Source organism: Aulonocara stuartgranti (assembly GCF_965226115.1).
Source record: "Aulonocara stuartgranti genome assembly, chromosome: 11".
Taxonomy (NCBI): domain Eukaryota; kingdom Metazoa; phylum Chordata; class Actinopteri; order Cichliformes; family Cichlidae; genus Aulonocara; species Aulonocara stuartgranti.
The window spans coordinates 29,680,026-29,695,272 of NC_138947.1; the positions used below are offsets into that span (position 1 = coordinate 29,680,026).

The 15,247-nt window shown below is 39.8% G+C and overlaps 1 protein-coding gene across 1 annotated transcript in view; it reads left to right on the top strand.

The window, feature by feature from the left end:
• The first annotated feature begins 13,926 nt into the window (after positions 1-13,926).
• Positions 13,927-15,247, top strand: part of me1 (malic enzyme 1, NADP(+)-dependent, cytosolic) — an 82,445-nt gene continuing 81,124 nt past the window's right edge. Inside the window, exon 1 of the mRNA XM_082551224.1 lies at positions 13,927-14,318. Coding sequence (XP_082407350.1) covers positions 14,190-14,318 — 129 coding nt within the window. The 5' untranslated portion in view covers positions 13,927-14,189. The remainder of the gene's footprint in view (positions 14,319-15,247) is intronic.

Here is a 15,247-nt window from a genome sequence, read left to right on the forward strand (position 1 = left end):
ATAAACAGTATAGTGCCAGTGTAGGAGATAGAAAAAAAAAGCCAAGATAGCTTGTGAAGCATTTGATAACATCTTGTTGAATTCAGTTGTGTAAATCCACAAAGAGCAACAGGTCACCATTAGAAATTATTGTTACTGAATTGTGATTCTTTTCCCTAAGCTGAGCCACTATGACAGATCTTTAGGTTCCCCCACCTTCTAAATCCCACTGACTCATGTACTAATATTGCTTTATTATTATATTAATCCAGCCTGTACTTTTTCACTTTTACTTAAGTAAAGAAAGTCTGTACTTCTGCCAGTGAGTGATGCACATTGGCTTCCTCCATATTTCACAGAGAACTTTGTTGCCCTTTTTGCTGTATATAGCGGCACACATTAAAGGTGCCCTACTCCTCCACGTAAACCACACTAATAAACAAACTCACTGACCCACAGTTCACTTCCACAGCTTTTATTTTGACAACTGAACGCCCTTTTAGCACTGCAGCAGAGTAAACAGACCACCATTGATCTGATAGGGTTCGCTGCCTGACTGACTGCCTCTCTCTCTCTTTCACACACACATGAAAACGCTAATACTGTATACATGTATAGTAACAGGTCAGTTAGTCAAAGGTCTCTCTTAGATCTCCATTCAGTTTATAACCTTTTTAATAGTAAATATTTGGATAAATGGTCAGCCCGCTTTCAGAGTCCAGACTGTACACGTTGAAAGGCTCAGTGCAGTCGCACGTGCTCCTTTAAATATCGTGCAAATGAACAGGCAGCTGCAGTTTTACTGCAAACTTGTGAAGGCAGGTCACATACTATACAGCTCACTCTTTCATATTGTTGTCACAAAAGAATTTGTAATGCTATTTTTCAGCGAGTCTGGAAGTCTTTGCTCATTTTATTGTTTTCACAAATATCATCGATTCTTTTACTCTTGGTCTAATGCCAGGGTACTGATTTTGTGAGCTGTAATGGATGCTGTAAAGAAGAAGAAGAAGACAAATCACAAAGAACATGAATGTTTGCACCAGACTGTGTGACAAACTGTGTTTTGTTTGCACCAAGAACCACAACCTGTCAACCTGACGATGGCATGAGAGGAAGTCAGGGCAAAACAAGAACCGCTGCCAATGATCTTTGTATTGCATTTCTTTTTGGTTCGTCCGGTTTGCGTTGAGTGATTTTTCAGAATGACAGATTGGTTTTGCCTCTGTTAGTCTGCCCAGTTCCCAGATTGACAACAAAACCGCACTAATTTTTTTCTCAAAGACATTAAGGACATTTAGATCTGCAGTCTTGTCATTAGCATCTGTGCCAGGAGTGCTGCTGTGTGTGGCCTCACATTTGTACTGACTGCTCATAATCTGTTCCTGCAGAAAGAAAAAAAGAAGAAGAAAAAAGTCCATGGCATGCCTGAAACATCCAATTTGAATGTCCTTAATCCCCTCTCCACTGAAAAAAAATCAAATGTGCCCTGAGGGTAGGAAACAGAGCTCCTTTTGCTTTTTGCATAGTATTTGGACACTTGAGGTTTCCAGCTGTGACTGATGATCTTGTAATTTGTGCTCCTGTGCAGTCATGGTTAGTTCGTCAGCCCCAAAGAGCATGAACAGAATCGCATTTAAGGTTCCAAGTCTCCTTTGAAAAGGGCAACCAAAAATAGGGCGGTGCTTTTACTGACCTCTCTTGCACGGTTACCTCACAGAGATGATGGACTTTCAGCCCCTTCAGACAGGCAAGTTTAAGAAAACTTCTTTAGAAATGACTTCAGTCCTTATCCACAGTGTCAATACACAGAGTACAGCTGAGAAATCTGAACTCACAAAGAGGAAGTAAAACAAATACAAACAGAAACCTTATCTCCTATTGTTATAGCGTGTATGAAAAACGTGGAGTAGGCTTTATAGTTTTCACAAAATGTTGGCTTGAAATCACTCACCTACACTGTGCAATAACCTTGACAGCAAACATATATTTTGCAGATTATAGTGCATCACCAGTGAAGATTATTTGGCAGCACGGGGGAAAATGGAACCAACAATTCATGCTTGTTGTTGAGCTGAGGGTAACAGATCTGTGACGCGTCCCGCTCGGATGAAGCTGTTTAGACATGCAGAGACAAACAAGGCGAGATGTGAAGTTTATCTCTGACAGACCTCTTGTTAAGAGAAGAGATTTGGACTGAGGAGGTGTTTTCATTTCCCAACACACTGCCAGAGATTGAGACATTTGAGAGGCAGGAGAAAACAGGCAGAAAAAGGTATTTGTGTTGCAGATTGGGGCTATTATTATTCAGAAGGACCGATCTGATCAAAGAAGGACCCATTCATAGCTTCGGATGTGAAAGTGTGCTGGTAAAGTCTACCTAACAACTAAAATAAACTGGAGTGTTTTTTGTCATTGAATACATTGCTGTGGCATGCAATGTTTAAAGAAGACAGACTCTCACAAAGGGAAGGTTTAGAGTGTTAACACTGTCATTTTCAAAATTTTAAAAGCCATTGTTATTCCTCTGAGTAGTTGCTTAGCACAAATGAAGACAATCAGTCTTTGCCACCAGTGCAGGACAAGGCTATGAGAAGATAGGAAAGCAATTTTAGTCGAAATAACTGTTACCAGGGAAAGATGAAGGAACATCTGGAAGTCCAAGGAAATTTTTCCTGACAACAGCTTGGTAGATTTTCTAGAAAGGGGAATCAAACCCCTTTTTGATTGCAAAGCACCTTCTGGACGATTTAGTAGCCCTTTAAATGATGGTGCATTAATCTGCTGTGCAGCCACACCTGCACAAATATGATGCTCATGGAAGAGTGACCAGTACACAGCTTTTCCTGTATCCTTAGTCATTTGCATCTTAAAGAGACAGTTGTATATTGAAAAGTTCTTTTCATTGTTGAAGTTAGAATAGGACATTTTTAGTTACGGTGAGCAAAGGTATGAAAACTTCTATGGAACACTTCTAACTGTTTGGCAGAGGATGGGTTTATAGAAGCCAGTATAATTCGGGATATTTGAAGAGAAGAAGTAAATTGGATCAATTCTGTAATCCAATATCATGTAATAAAAAAAAAAAAAGAGGGTTAAAAATGAAAAGAGGTTTTACAGCAACATAATGATCCTAAAACAACTCAAAAGCCTACATCGCATGATCCCAGAAGGCACAGTCTGGCTTTACACGGTCAAGTAAAATATGCATGTTTATATTTATCCCTCTTTAAAATTTACTCAACCAATGATGCCCAGAATTTCCATGTCACTGTATATGCACTTTTTAAAACACTTTATAAAAAGTGCAAACGGGATCTTGTTTCCATCCAAGGAGTCAGACTTTCTTGTAATCTTTTGAAGTTGAGAAATGTTTCTGAGGACTACTTAAAGAAATTAAAAGAAAGCTTGCCTAAGACAGTTCAATATGTGTTGAAGAATAAAGCTGATGTTACAAAATATTGACTTTCAAGCTTGTTAGAATTCTACAAACTCAAAGGAAGGGGTTGTTGAAGTCTTTTGCACATTACTGTAAATATGCAATGATATGCAAATACCTTCAGAGTAAGAAAGAAAATAGGGGAATTAGAAAAGATTTTTTATGTTGATGGAAGGAGACTCGGACATTATGCAGGAACAAAAAGGTTATATAAACACACCGTGTGAGTAGTGTAATGCACTAATCTCTGCTGTCTTTCCTGGAGAATAAAGGGGGTTTTGTTGAAATGCATGATGGATCTTTGGATCATTCTGTCCAATCCCATTTAGCAGTTTGACTCTTGAGCTGGAGCTTCATTTGCTTCTGTTCACTTGTTTATGAGAAACATTGGCCTCGCTTCTGCATGCCTGTTTTAAATCCTGCAGTCACACTGAGTTCAATAGTACTCCTCGTTGTATTAGTGTGAAATGATCAGGACCCACACAGCAATCGAGTGTCAATCTGAGTGCCTTTATTTTTAAGTACAGTGTTTCCTAGCGCTTCTGCACGGTACATGTTCAACTGGGAAGCCAGCTTTCCAGCTCCTTCCCACACCACACACACTCTGACTCCAGACACTAAAAAGGGCAGAGTTCATTTGTTGTAATCCCTCTTACCTGTCCCCTCTGTCCTCCCCGCACAGCCCTATGAGCTTACCATACCCCCCTCCATTGCAGCAGAACCAAAGACCACACCCTTGCCACAGTCAGTAAAGTCATTATTAAGGAGGCAAAACCCTATTCACATGTTCCTGCATGCAAACACACACACATACAGACAGAAACACACAGAGAGAGCCAGAGTGTGCCAGAAACAGTCTCTGTTTAGCAGTGGTTTGTTAGAAATTGTAAAATGCAATAATCTAAATTTTCAGCAGAAAATGTTCTCACCCTGCAAGACATTTTTATTTCAACTTCTTAAACAAACACACAAGGCACAGCATCAGGTTAAGCTGTTATAAAAAAAGGAAGTCGTTACAGGGTTTAAAAAGTAAAGCATATGCAAAAGTGCAATACTACTTAGTTCTGCCTGCCAAAATCCAAAAAAGGAAATAAAATAAGGAACAAGTCACCTACTTGTTAGATAACTAAATGTTGCATTTAAAAATGCATGTAAATGGATATTAAAACGAAATGTAGGTATTAATAAATCAATATGTTGTGAATAAAAAATTATTATTATTTTTATCTCTGTATCTAATTTGCAACTGTATCCATTGAGTTGTCTATTGTTTGTAATATTTGTGTGCTTTCCAATTTATGTATTTTTTTATTTATCAAATTGTCGTTTTAAATCCATACATTTTTTAGTTTGTTTTCTTATAGACATTAAACATTTGGAGTAGCAAGTGATCAAATTAGCATCTGATATGGGTGATAGCAAGCATGCTAAGTAGCATTTACACTCATTGGCCACTTTGTTAGGTACACCTATTCAATTGCTTGTTTTATGCAAATATCTAATAAGCCATTCACATTGCAGCATCTCAATGCACATGGTCAAGGCGACCTGCTTGAGGTTAAACTGAGCATGAACATAAAGGACAACAGTAATATAAGTGAATCTGGTTGGTTGTTCTTGGCAAATGGGCTGGTCTGAGTACTTCAGAAACTGCAGATCACACAACCATCTCTAGGGCTTAGAGAGAATAGCCTGAAAGGACAGAAAATATCCAGTGAGCAGTGTTTCACTGAGAGAAAATGCCTTGCAGATGCCAGAGGTAAGGGTAGAATAGCCAGACTTCTTTGAGCTGAGAGAGACAGCAATAACTCAAATAACCACTTGTTACAACATACGTACGTAGAAGGTCACCTCTGAATGTGTAAGATGTCAAACAATGCCAACCCTGCAGCAAAAGACCACACTGGGTGCCACTTCCGTCAGCTATGAACAGGAAACTGAAGCTACAATTCACACAGACTCAGCAAAAGTGGGCAATAGAAGATGATGTTGGATTTATGTTTTCTGGTCTGATGAGTCTCGATTCCTGTTGTGACATTTGGAAGTGTAAAAAACAGGAAAGCATTGATTCATCCTGAGACACATTCATAGAGTATGTTATCTGTAAGGCTCAGTAATATGTTCCTCAGGATCTGTTCAGGGCCAACTTGAAACGGAATGATGTATTAAGATCAACTCCTTCTTGAAGTATATGCATGTCCCTTCAGCCCTTTCTAATAATACAAAACAGAAAGGCTGCAGCTTAAAGCTCTCTCTTTTTCCACATCCCCAAAAATCCATGGAACCAAACAGTGGGTCATTATGAAGCGTGATCAGTGAAAGGGCCCATTGATTTGCGGGATTGGGGGAAGGTCATGTATGGACTCAAAGGAGAGGGAGTAGAAGCGAAGGAAAGCAGTCATGTATGTATGTAGCATACTTGGAAGTGCAGCGTCCCTCGGGAACCCCTTGAAAGCATCCACCCATTTCCTCTGCTGTTGCTGAAGGTGCGCAGCAGGCCCGACGCCTCTGAGCTGTTCTGTTCAGAGTCCAAACAACAACAGTTATAGCTTATTAAACGTACCTCAAAGGAGGAAATGTGGTTCTTGTTCAGACTTTCCTCTAAAATGTTGGCATTTTAAAAAAAGCGGAATGGCTTCTGGGAGTTATGGAACGGTTAATTATGGGAAAAGTTGTTCTTCATGTTAAACAAACCACACAAAGGTCATTGTAGGTAGAGTTAATTGGCCCAGGCCTCTAAATATTCAAAGAGGAGAGAAAGGTCAACATGATTTTGAGGCCTCACACAACGGACTAACATTTTCACCTGAAGCTCTCATGTCGCCTTGCACTTTGACCTTTGCATTTTTCATCTGTTGGCTAAAGCGATCCCTTGTTTTAATATGTTCAGTGATCCATTTCTCATTTTTAGAAGTTGTGTCTTTTAACATCGATATCAATTTTGAGCATTTTTACACAGTCTCTTCTTAAAAGGATTCATGAAAGGTCACACCCACTGAATTTTGCTGCTCAATAAAAATCTAATACACCTAACTAAAATGAAATGTACTGACAGTTTTGTTGACAAAAACAAGATTTTAAAAAATTATGAAAATATTCTTGAGAGATGAGATCCAATCAAACCTAATGAAGCTGTGTAGAAAGGCGGGACAAGTTTGGAAGTGATCCAATCAGAAGTAAACTCCTTGCGTGGTAAGTTTAGGTTAGACACACACATTTGATCTGCTCTTACCACTTCTCTTTAAAAAGGAGAAAAATAATCATGGGTGAAAAATAATCATCTTCAGCATATGGAAATCTGAGAGAAAACTACACTTCTGCCTTTTTTAGGCTTTTTAAAAACATGTTTTTTTAAGGTGAGTAGTAATAGAAATGGAAATGGATTGGCATGTACACAGACTCTACCTCCCACAAACCCAGTCGATGTCAACATGCAGAGTCTGATATGCATGAGCTCCTCACCACCATGAAGGCAGTGGGTAAAAAAAGGGAAAAAGGAAAAAGAAAGAGTGTGTGTGGTTCATATCATCTTTGATATAAGATCTGTATAATCCTCCAACATGTTTATTGGTAAAGGCACTTGCAGCATTTAAATTTTATATCTGCCGCTTCTATGACGACCTTTCTGCCAGGAGAAATCCTACAAGTGATCTTACCTTCAAAATAAATGACTTGGAACTCATCTGTATCTCTATTGTCTACTTTAAAAAGGTGTCCACCCGTTAGATCAGTCTTACAGACACTGTGATTAAACTTGATCTGAGCTCTCTTTTCTACAGTATATGCAGACAAGTAGATATCGTTTTCCCACTCCATGAGTCTGCCTCTAATTACATTTAATGGACATGTCTGTGAATGCTTTACCATCAGCTACTGTGCAGGAAGTATGGCCAGGTGTTGATGTCAGTGTGCAGTCGAATTAATGGAGGTAAGTGAGAAAACCATGGGTTTCTGACTGATTGGATTGCTAGTAACTGTATTTGTCTTTGTCTGCTGTCTTATCCTTTTCCTGCACAGAAAAGTCCCTTAGGGATAAACTAGAATTAAAACACACACAAAAAGGGGCTACTGTGTATAATGCACACTGCATGATTTCACAGTGACTATTAAGGCAGCTCTTCAAAACAAGCCCATTATTAAGATGCTTTAACAAGGGGTTATATTCTTAAAACAGCTGGCACAGCAGGGTCATAGAGTTGGAAGGTGTTGCAACTGAAATCAAAGGTAAACTGCATACAATCATTCTGTTAATGATGTAACAAGTTATTGTTGGAAGGAGCACTTTTTATGATGTTACATCACAAGCAGTCATTATTCTTTGTCTTTCATTATCTGCAAAGCCTGTGTGCTTAAAGTAATCTTTCATTCTCACAGATCTGTCTGACCGCCATTTATCTAACGCTTGCATCATTAGCCGAGGTGCAATTTAAGCCTTATCATTGGTCAACATGTTGCCCAGTCAGCTGCTATTTCCAACACTTTCCAGATATCACAATATCTATTGGATGGACTGGTATGACATTTTATGGCATCTCATTATTTGTAATGCTGACTCTAGACTTTTATCATTGCAGACTTTAAATACACTTTAAATAGACTTTTACTAAAAAAATCTATCCACATGTCAGTGGTCACCCAGCTTTGGTGGTCTCTTGGCCTTTCATCTAACCTAACAATAAATGGCAGTCTTTCCTTATGCTTTGGTTTATAACAGGTATTAGGCTGAAGACACTCCAATCCAAATCAGCTGTATTTATTTATTTATTTATTAAGTGCTAAAAAATGAAAGCATGCATAACCTCACGAGCTTCTTTCCAGTGGAACAAAAGCTTTGTTAGATCTCAAAGAAATTTATTCACCACATCTGTTGCTGGATGCTAATTTCCAGCAACAGTCATTCTTCTGTGATGTTCTCAGAATTCACAGCATTTCTACTTGGGGTATTTGTTTAAAGAAAATCATTTGTGCATGCATACTTGTGGATAAAAAAAACAAGCCAGTAGAGCTGCAAGAGTAGCTGTGCACTGTATTGAATTATACGGTGTTATATCAGACAGGCAAAGGCACAAGCTCGGGTGCTAAGTTAAAAAATGTAAATAAATAATTAAACCTGTCTTCAACACACACGCAAAATCCTGTCTTACTCTCTCTTCTGTGTGAAGTGTTAGCTTGTCCAACTCAAGAAGGCCTTATTTGTGGTACAGAAACACCAAAAAAAGTTTTGTACCAAAGGGTAAAAGTCTTTCTTTGTCTGTTGAGTTCTGTTTTTTTTCTCCTTTTGTCTTCTCTCTATTAAGTTTGGCTCTAATAACTCATAATACCTGCAAGCAGGGGCAGGACAGTGAACCACAGACTGTATATATAAAACGGACACGGAAGTACCATAAATTTGCATTATCTCTAATGACCAGCAGGGGGCGAGTCCTCTGGTTTCAAAAAGAACTGTACAGACGTCTAAGTGGCCCCACTCACTAGTGGCAAAGTCTTGCTTAATACAACACGAGTTTGTAAGTTGTGTTCGCTGGTAGGGTCAAGGAGGATAATACAGGCCATGATTTAGGGCCCTACAGGTTGCGACCCTATAAACAAACACTGTATCTCACTCTTTGTGACCAGTTTAAACAGCAGCAAAATGGCAGCACCATAGCTAAACAGCAAGATGCCCAGTTTGAGACTTTGTAACGGAACCATGCCAACCACTGGGTGACAGAACAGTGAGTACTTCTATCTTTTATATACTGTCTATGTGTTCAATCAACAACTGGATCTGTAACTTGCTACCAACAATCCTTTATGAAATGGGAGGCTGGCACTATTTTTTAACTATGTGTAACTGATGTACACTATAGTGACACAATCCTCCATTTAAAAAAAAGCCTTTAATCCACACATGGCTTCCTTAACGCTTGTTGCTTGGTAATTTTAGGACGTTGGGCTATTATATATACTTCCATTACAAGTGGCAGAATTGAAATAAACAGAGGAAATTGGCACAGGCATTTACAGTGTGTGTATGTTTACAACTAAAGTGTAAAAGCACATCACAAGCACATATTTCTTTTTGATGTTGGATTAGAAAAAATTATATTGTAGGCTTTCTTTCTCTGTTTATTCATAAACACATCCAGCCAGGTGGATGACTTCCTGAAGAACATCCAGCTGTTCCAGCACTGCGATTACCTTTAATGGGTGGGCTCTTGGTACGTCCCATATTCTCTCATGCATTCCTCATGCCTCACACTGCCAACTGGCGTCCTGCCTGACCCTCCAAATAACTTCCAGCCGGATACAGAAACAGACGGCAGATGTTTGCTAAACAGATTAGCTCCTCAAACATAGAGTGTAAGTCTGATTTAAAAAAAAAAAAAGGAGGTTTTTATCAGTTTGGAAACACTTTGGCTGCAGACACTGATCAATATCAAGCGCTGACCCATGTGATAGACATGACGCCAGTTTCGGTTTTTCAACACCTGCACAGCTGATTTTTCTGCATTTCTATATTTAGCCAAAAATAATATTTCTGTTTTATCAGTATCAAATTTGGCATTTAAAACCTGAACTCAAAGACACTTTTTAAAAGGTCATTTTATATCCTCTGGAATCTTATTTGTCTTCAAATACTCATGACGCAAAATCTTGTCTTCATTAATATCTTACTACAAGTGATGGAATCATACACAAACAGGAGCAATTTAAATTAAAATGTGATGACGGATGGTGGCATTATGCAAGCTGATTTGTGTGATCCGCCACACCTACAGTCCTAATTAAGCATCTATGCATTAAACTCTTTCTGTTAAGGTTGTTTTTTCTTCAAACTCTTTGGCTTGTTTCATTATCAGTACTTAATTAATGATGGAATGACAGAGAAATACAAATGCATTGTGTCACAGAGCTCAGCCAGGTTTGTCCAAGTTTATAGTTGACATTGATTTGATGAAAACACTGCCTGCAACACTGTGTGACCTCAGGTGAACCCCAGTAGCCTGATCATGAACATATTTTGAGTGCAGCTGAAACTGATTTAAGATTAATTACCATGTGACTCAACTGATGAGAGGAATATGTAGCAGAAAGCCAATAGTTTTTACCACTCTACCCAGGTATTCTTGGGATACTGCAGACAAACATTTCGGGGGTTATAAAGCACTACAAAATCTGCAGTTTCCATTATCTTAAGTTGACATTAGAGCCTTAAATGATCAGGGCAACTGGTGTAAAATCTGTGCCAAATCAGATGTGCAGGTACATCCACTGTACCTATCATTTAAGTTAAAACCTAACCTTGCTGGGATATATTATTGGGTGCTGCAGGGGCCTGGGTCTGAGTGTGCCCCAAACCATTTCCTGCAAGTCATTCTCCCCAGCCTCTTTCAGCCAAATGCCAAAAATGCATCTTCAAAAAAGAAAAACTAACTTTTCTCACGTTACAGTGCAGATCTGGTAAAGTTCACTCAATTTGTGATTCATTACAGACTAGAAGACAGGAAAACCATTTTTCCATAATAAAGTATATTAAGTTATTATGGGGGAAAATGGTTATATAAGTCATATTAAATAAACCTATTCCGAATAAGGAACAGGGAACAAGGGTAATGTGCAGAGCTGAAGTAACTACAGAGGGATCAAGTTGATGAGCCATGACATGAAGCCATGGGAAAGAGTTGTTGAAGCTCGGTTCAGAAGGTGAGATGAGCAGCAGTATGGGTTCATGTGGAGAAAGAGCACTACAGTTGTGTGTTGATGCAGAAATATATGGAAGGTCTGAAGGAGCTTCACTTTGGACGTAGAGAAAGCATATGATAGCGTGCTAAGAGAGGATCTGTGGCACAGGAGTCGCAGAGAAATATGGGAGGGTAGTGCAGGACATGTATGAGAACAGTGGTGGAACAGAGACTGGAGAAGTGGTTGCGTGCTCTACAGAGAAGAAGAATGAAAGTCAGTTGAAGTGAGAGAGAATGCATGTGTGTGAATGAGAGGGAGACAGGTGGAAAGGTGAAGAAGCAAGGAGTAGTTCGCGAAGGTGGATGACTTTAAATATGTGGGATCAACAGTCCAAGGTAACGGAGAGTGCACAAGAGAGGTGAAGAAGAGAGTGCAGGCAGGGTGGAGAGGTTGGAAACGAGTGTCAGGGATGATTTGTGACAGAATGACAGCAGCATTAGTGAAAGGAAAGGTTTGTGACACCTGCTTTCATGCATGGTTTGGTGACAGTAGCTGAAGATGTTAAGATTTTCAGCCAGAGCAACCAGGAAGGACAGAATTAGAAACTAGTACGTCAGAGAGACAGCTCGGGTTGGCATTTTGGAGGCAAAGTTTGAGAGACAAGGCTGAGATAGTCTAGAAATGTACAGAGGAGGGGTAGTGGATACACTAGACCAGGGGTGACCAACTCCAAGCCTCGACGGCTTGTGTCCTGCAGGTTTTAGACGTGTCCTTGATCCAACACAGCTGATTTAAATGGTTAAATTACCTCCTCAACATGTCTTGAAGTTCTCCAGAGGCCGAACTAGTCATTTGATTCAGGTGTACTGACCCGGGGTGATATCTAAAACCTGCAGGACACTGGTCCTTGAGGCCTGGAGTTGGACACCCCTGCTTTAGACAAAGGCTGTTGAGCTGTTTAAACTGTCCAAGCTTTAATTGTTTAATTGTTTCAGCTGAATAAGGTGCAATAATAATCTTCTTTTAACTTAAGTAATTAAAAATCATTCTTAGCTGATCCATATGTACCTCTGGGCATGCAGCATTTTAAAGTTCAAATTCATGGAAATAGCCTTTATCTATATTTCAGACTAATTTTGCACTACTATCCTCAATATTTCTGGCCTTAAAGTGACTGCAAGCAATGCAGTGTTAACTATAAGCTAATCCCATAACTATAAGCACATCCTTTTTTTTGTCTTTAAAACCTTACACCAATATACAAGACACCAATACTGTTCATAAGGCTCAAGAAGTTTTCTCCTCCTGCACTTCATACTCACCTGAGGTTTTTCACTTTCCATTCTGCAGGCATTTTAAGATAACTTTATCAGTCTGATAGTCTTTAGACCTGCAACATGAGCGAAACACTGTGCCATAAAAACCAGCCTCAGTTGTGCAACACCTCAACGTTCAGTCACATGCACTAGCAGTCACGTGAAAAAAAAATATATATATATAACTTTAAAACTTTTTTTGTTAAGGAACAAAAATTTATGTGTTGTGTTTGTGTAAATGGGTCCAATTTCCAAATCCCTACTAGGATAAAGTTCACCAACCCGGACAAATCATCCGGTTGTGGGTAAAGTCTGCTCTGGTTTGTTAGCAGTCACACCATAAACACCAGACATATGGAGTGAGGGTTGAATAACCTCGCTTTCACTCCAGGAATGCCGGTGTATTCCTGACTGTCAGACATCATTGGTGCTTGCTGTTACATAACTCTGTGACTGTGTCAAGGCTGGAGGTTGACTTTGGCTTCAAATGTCTGTGCTGTCATGGGCCTCAGACTCACCGTGCTGGAAAATGATCTTAGCTATGTGTTTGTAAGAAATACTACAACTCATCAGAGACTTGTTGGGCAGTCTGAAATAATCCAAGGCAATATCTATACTGAATATTTTATGCTAGTTTATGAACTGACAGTATTTTTCTGAGAAACTATTTGCTCAGTGCAACACTTATTGTTGCAGAAGCATTGTTACGACAAGGCCTACTAACAGGGGCCTACTGCTGTGACTACTTCAGTCAAGCAAAACTTTATTTATACAGCAATTCACTTAATTCCTTTCACTACACCCTCTCTTCACCCCACCAGCCTAACCCCCCTACCTGGATATTAAAAATCTCAACAATCTCAGCAGCCCTCTGGTCGTCGGGCAGGCTGTTCCATAAACACTGAGCATAATAACTAAAAGTAAGGAGTTTTACATATATTCTGCTATCAATGGGCTAGTGCACTAAGTAATAATAATAATGCATTGGATTTATATAGCGCTTTTCAAGGCACCCAAAGCGCTTTACAATACCACTATTCATTCACTCTCACACTGGTGGAGGCAGCTACAGTTGTAGCCACAGCTGCCCTGGGGTAGACTGACAGAAGCGAGGCTGCCATATCACGCCATCGGCCCCTCTGGCCAACACCAGTAGGCAAGTAGGGTAAAGTGTCTTGCCCAGGGACACAACGACCAGGACAGAGAGCCCGGGGATCGAACCGGCGACCTTCCGGTTACAGATGCGATTTCCAACCCCCTGAGCCACGGTCGCCCACAAGTGCATTTATCATATAAACCACGTGCAAATAATAACTACTTATATGAACTGTTTTGCCTGAACTCTATGGCTAATGTATTCTTTACAAAAGGGGAGGTATATCTAACCTTTTTACTGATTTATAAAGAAATGGTCGCATGACTATATGGCTACATTAATAACCTTGCAGTCTTTCCTTAAATAGCCTAATATCGCCTTTATACATAGTCTTAAGATGTGTCACTACGCCAGTTATAAGGGATTACATGATGTCTTCTTATGAGAGTCTGTAACTTTGTTCATGTAACCTGGTAACGGTTGCCAGGTCAGGTAACACGGAGGCACTTTGCTCATAACGAGACCTTCGGTTAATTACGATAAAACACTGATAAAAGAGACTTTGGCTCTTGTTGGGCTGAGAGATTCCCCGAGCGGCAGACGTGAAGACCAGATCTCTGCGGCTGGACCTGCGCATCCACTTGTTGAGTAAACAGCAGTTCACGGGGCTCGCTCTATTTAAAGCGACAACAACATGACACACGGACTAGTCAGACGAGAGTCAGTGGAAACGGAGATGCACAGGTCCGAGGACAAGGGGAAGAACTTCGTTCACACCAAGAAGAGGGGCTACGATGTGACGCGAAACCCCCACCTGAACAAGGTGAGCGCTCGTGCCCCGCGCGCGAGGTTTCAGTTTTCCTGAATGAACAAGGTTAACAAGTTAGCTGATGCCTTCGGGGGCTACGGGAAATATTAGCACCCTAAATACAGCGGGAAAGTTCATTCTCAAAAATCGATATGAACGGGGCGAGGAAACACGGCAACTTATTATTATTATTATTATTATTATTATTATTATTATTATTATTATTATTATTATTATTTTATTGTGGCAGTGATTTGGTACAAACCCACAACGACTTTTTGGTATTGAGTAATCAAGCTGCTAATATAAAGTTTCACACCTAGCTTAATTGTTTTCTACAATTCGTGTGTCGTTGTTATTTTACTACAAAAGCTCCAGTGTATTTGATATATTTATTTAGTCATATAACAATCTTCGTGATGTGACAGAACCCATGTCGGAGCCATAGGCGAGTAAGTGAATGTAACAGCGGCTAGGCGCTTTAGGTATCAGCTTTAGACGCGGTTATATTTAGATTTAAAGAGACCAAAGGCTTCGCTTACACGGAGAGCCTGGCCTTTTGTTATACTGCCCTGTCACATATCGCTTTACCCGGACAGCCATGGCGGGATATTGCATATATAAGAGTGACTCAGCTCATCCCATTTACTGTAACACTAAAACGTGATTCAGCACATAGTCACAGAAGCTGACACCATGTAACGAGACATCAAGTTGAAAGCTTGTTTTTTCTTCTTTGTTTTAAAGTAAAATGAGGAACAGAAAGCTATTGGAAGTTGCTTACTCTTGAAATAATTTGTGCTGAGTTGCTTCTTTTCAGGTCATGAGAAAAAGGGATGACTTTACATTTTAAAGTTTGAAAAACATACCTAACTCAAGCCTTATGACCACCCTTTTGCTGTATCATCAGTAGGATGTACTTGTGTCCATTCCTCCCATAAACA